This window comes from Corvus brachyrhynchos, unplaced genomic scaffold, assembly GCF_000691975.1.
Source record: "Corvus brachyrhynchos isolate BGI_N302 unplaced genomic scaffold, ASM69197v1 scaffold119, whole genome shotgun sequence".
In the NCBI taxonomy this organism is placed as follows: domain Eukaryota; kingdom Metazoa; phylum Chordata; class Aves; order Passeriformes; family Corvidae; genus Corvus; species Corvus brachyrhynchos.
The window spans coordinates 195,795-197,765 of NW_008240054.1; the positions used below are offsets into that span (position 1 = coordinate 195,795).

The window sequence follows — 1,971 nt, forward strand, 5'->3', positions numbered from 1 at the left end:
CCAAATCCCCTTCGTTTTGCCCCAAATCCAGCCCAGCCTGACCCACACCTGGGAGAGCCCCAGGGCACTGCTCCTCCCTCATCCCAACGCCCCAAAACTGAGGGAATAATGTCCCCCCGTGTCCCCCTAGAGCCGCCCTGACCCTGCACTCCCCCTGGTCGCAGACACGGAGCAGCTCCGCAGGGATTTGATCTTAATTTAAGGGGAAAAAATTAGATACAAAATAACAAAATAACAAAATAAAGTACGGGGGTCGGGGGTAACTTCAACGCGGGGATTTTCCGTCGGAATTCAACCAGTGCACGAAACCAACCTCAGGGAGCACCCCCAGTTGGGGATCCCTAAAGGTGGGGAGGGGGTCACAGCAAGGACCTGGTCCCCCGAGCACGGGGAGCCCCCTCTGCCCCCAAAACTCCTCACACGGCTGCACCTCTGAGGATCCGCCTCAAATCCACCCCTCGCCCAGTACAAACAGGCTGAGGGCGCGGCGGGGGACCAGGACATGTCCCTTGTCCTTGGGATCGGGGTCTTCAGGAGGACGATGCCCCTTCCCCGGCTCCGAGAGGGTCGGGAGGTGACGGTGAAGTGCCGGCGCTCAGGGATGCCACGAAGGCCTCCACCTGCAAGGAGAACGTGACTGAGGGTGTGGCACTGGGGTGGCACCGGGATGGCACTGGGATGGTGTGGGGTTGGAACTGGCATGGCCCTGGCACAGTGATGGTGTAGGAATGCACTGGGGTGGCACCGGGATGGCACCGGGATGGCGCTGGGACACCTGAGGTTTAAACCAACTCGGACCCACGATGCCAAAGTTATTTTTTCCAAGGAAAACTGAAGCGCAGGCGGAGGCTTGGAGCCAGCGTGGCTCTGATGGCACCGGGAAGCCACCAGGCTGTGCCACCCCACCTGTGCCATGAGGACGCCCTGCAGGGCCACATCGTGCTCGAAGTCCTTGTCCACGTCCAGCCCCAGGACAGGCGCCCGCTGCGCGTCCGCAAAGTGGATCCTGCAGGAGGGAGGGAGGGATTAAAACCCCCCAAAAACCACCCCCCAAACTGGGGGTCACCCCAAAGCCCCAGCCCAGGGTGCCAGCCATGGATTGGGACTCACTCCGTGGTCCTGTCCACCAGCCAGTGCTGGTGCTGGGCGTGGAGCTGCTGCAGGTATCCCAGCTGGATCCCGCCCTCCTCGCTCCTCGCCCGCCGCCGCAGCCGCTCCAGGCACGTCTGGCCGGATATCGACGGATGAGATGGAGAAACGGGAGGATAACGGGATGCAGGGACATGGGAGGTCAGTGGGAGAGAGAAGGGACATGGGCATCAAGTGAAGCAGCACCGTGGGAGATGCTGCAGCCCCCTCTCCCCAAAACCCACTCCAGAATCCACGGCAAAACTCCCACCGGCATTCCCATGGGAAGAGAAGCAGGCCCTGCTCCTCCAGGGCGGCGACTTTTGGTTAAACCCCAACATTTTGGCAATTCTGCCAGGATCTAAGTGGGCCTGGTCGCCTCCTGCACCCGGCACCCACCTGGGGCCTGGCCTGCAGGTAGAGGAAGCCGTGGAGGGCGGCGTGGGCCCCCAGGTGCCGCAGCAGGAAATCGTGCCAGTCCTGGTAAATGGCCCATTCCAGGGGCTGCAGGTGCCCGGCCTCGAAGAGGTTCTTGGCAAAGACGTACCTGGGAAGGGATGGAGAGAGGGCACCGGGCAGCTCTGTCACCCCCCACGCCCAGGAGGTTTCGCAGCCATTTGTTTGTTTGGCTTTTTTTGCACCGACGAGGAGCTGCAGGTGGTTAAATCGAGGTGAAAATCCCTGATTTGGGGCACGTGCAGTGCCCAGCACAGCTCAGCCCGACCGAGCCCGACATCACCCAAAGGGCTTCACGCTGCCACCGGACATAGGTGAGGATGTGGCAGCCCCCAAAAATCATTAAAGACCCCCCAAATTACCCCAAAATCCCATTCCTGAAATTCT

At 61.2% G+C, this 1,971-nt stretch overlaps 2 protein-coding genes across 2 annotated transcripts in view; both read right to left on the reverse strand.

Moving 5' to 3' along the window:
* Window positions 1–1,971, reverse strand: part of ACTG2 (actin, gamma 2, smooth muscle, enteric) — a 15,146-nt gene that overhangs the window by 7,802 nt on the left and 5,373 nt on the right. The window lies entirely within an intron of this gene.
* Window positions 177–1,959, reverse strand: DGUOK (deoxyguanosine kinase). Its single transcript, XM_017744678.1, has 5 exons — window positions 1,947–1,959; window positions 1,528–1,841; window positions 1,111–1,226; window positions 907–1,006; window positions 177–620 (listed from the first exon to the last, which is right to left on the reverse strand). The coding sequence occupies exons 1-5, from the start codon at window positions 1,957–1,959 to the stop codon at window positions 531–533; spliced, it is 633 nt and encodes a 210-aa protein (XP_017600167.1). The 3' UTR covers window positions 177–530.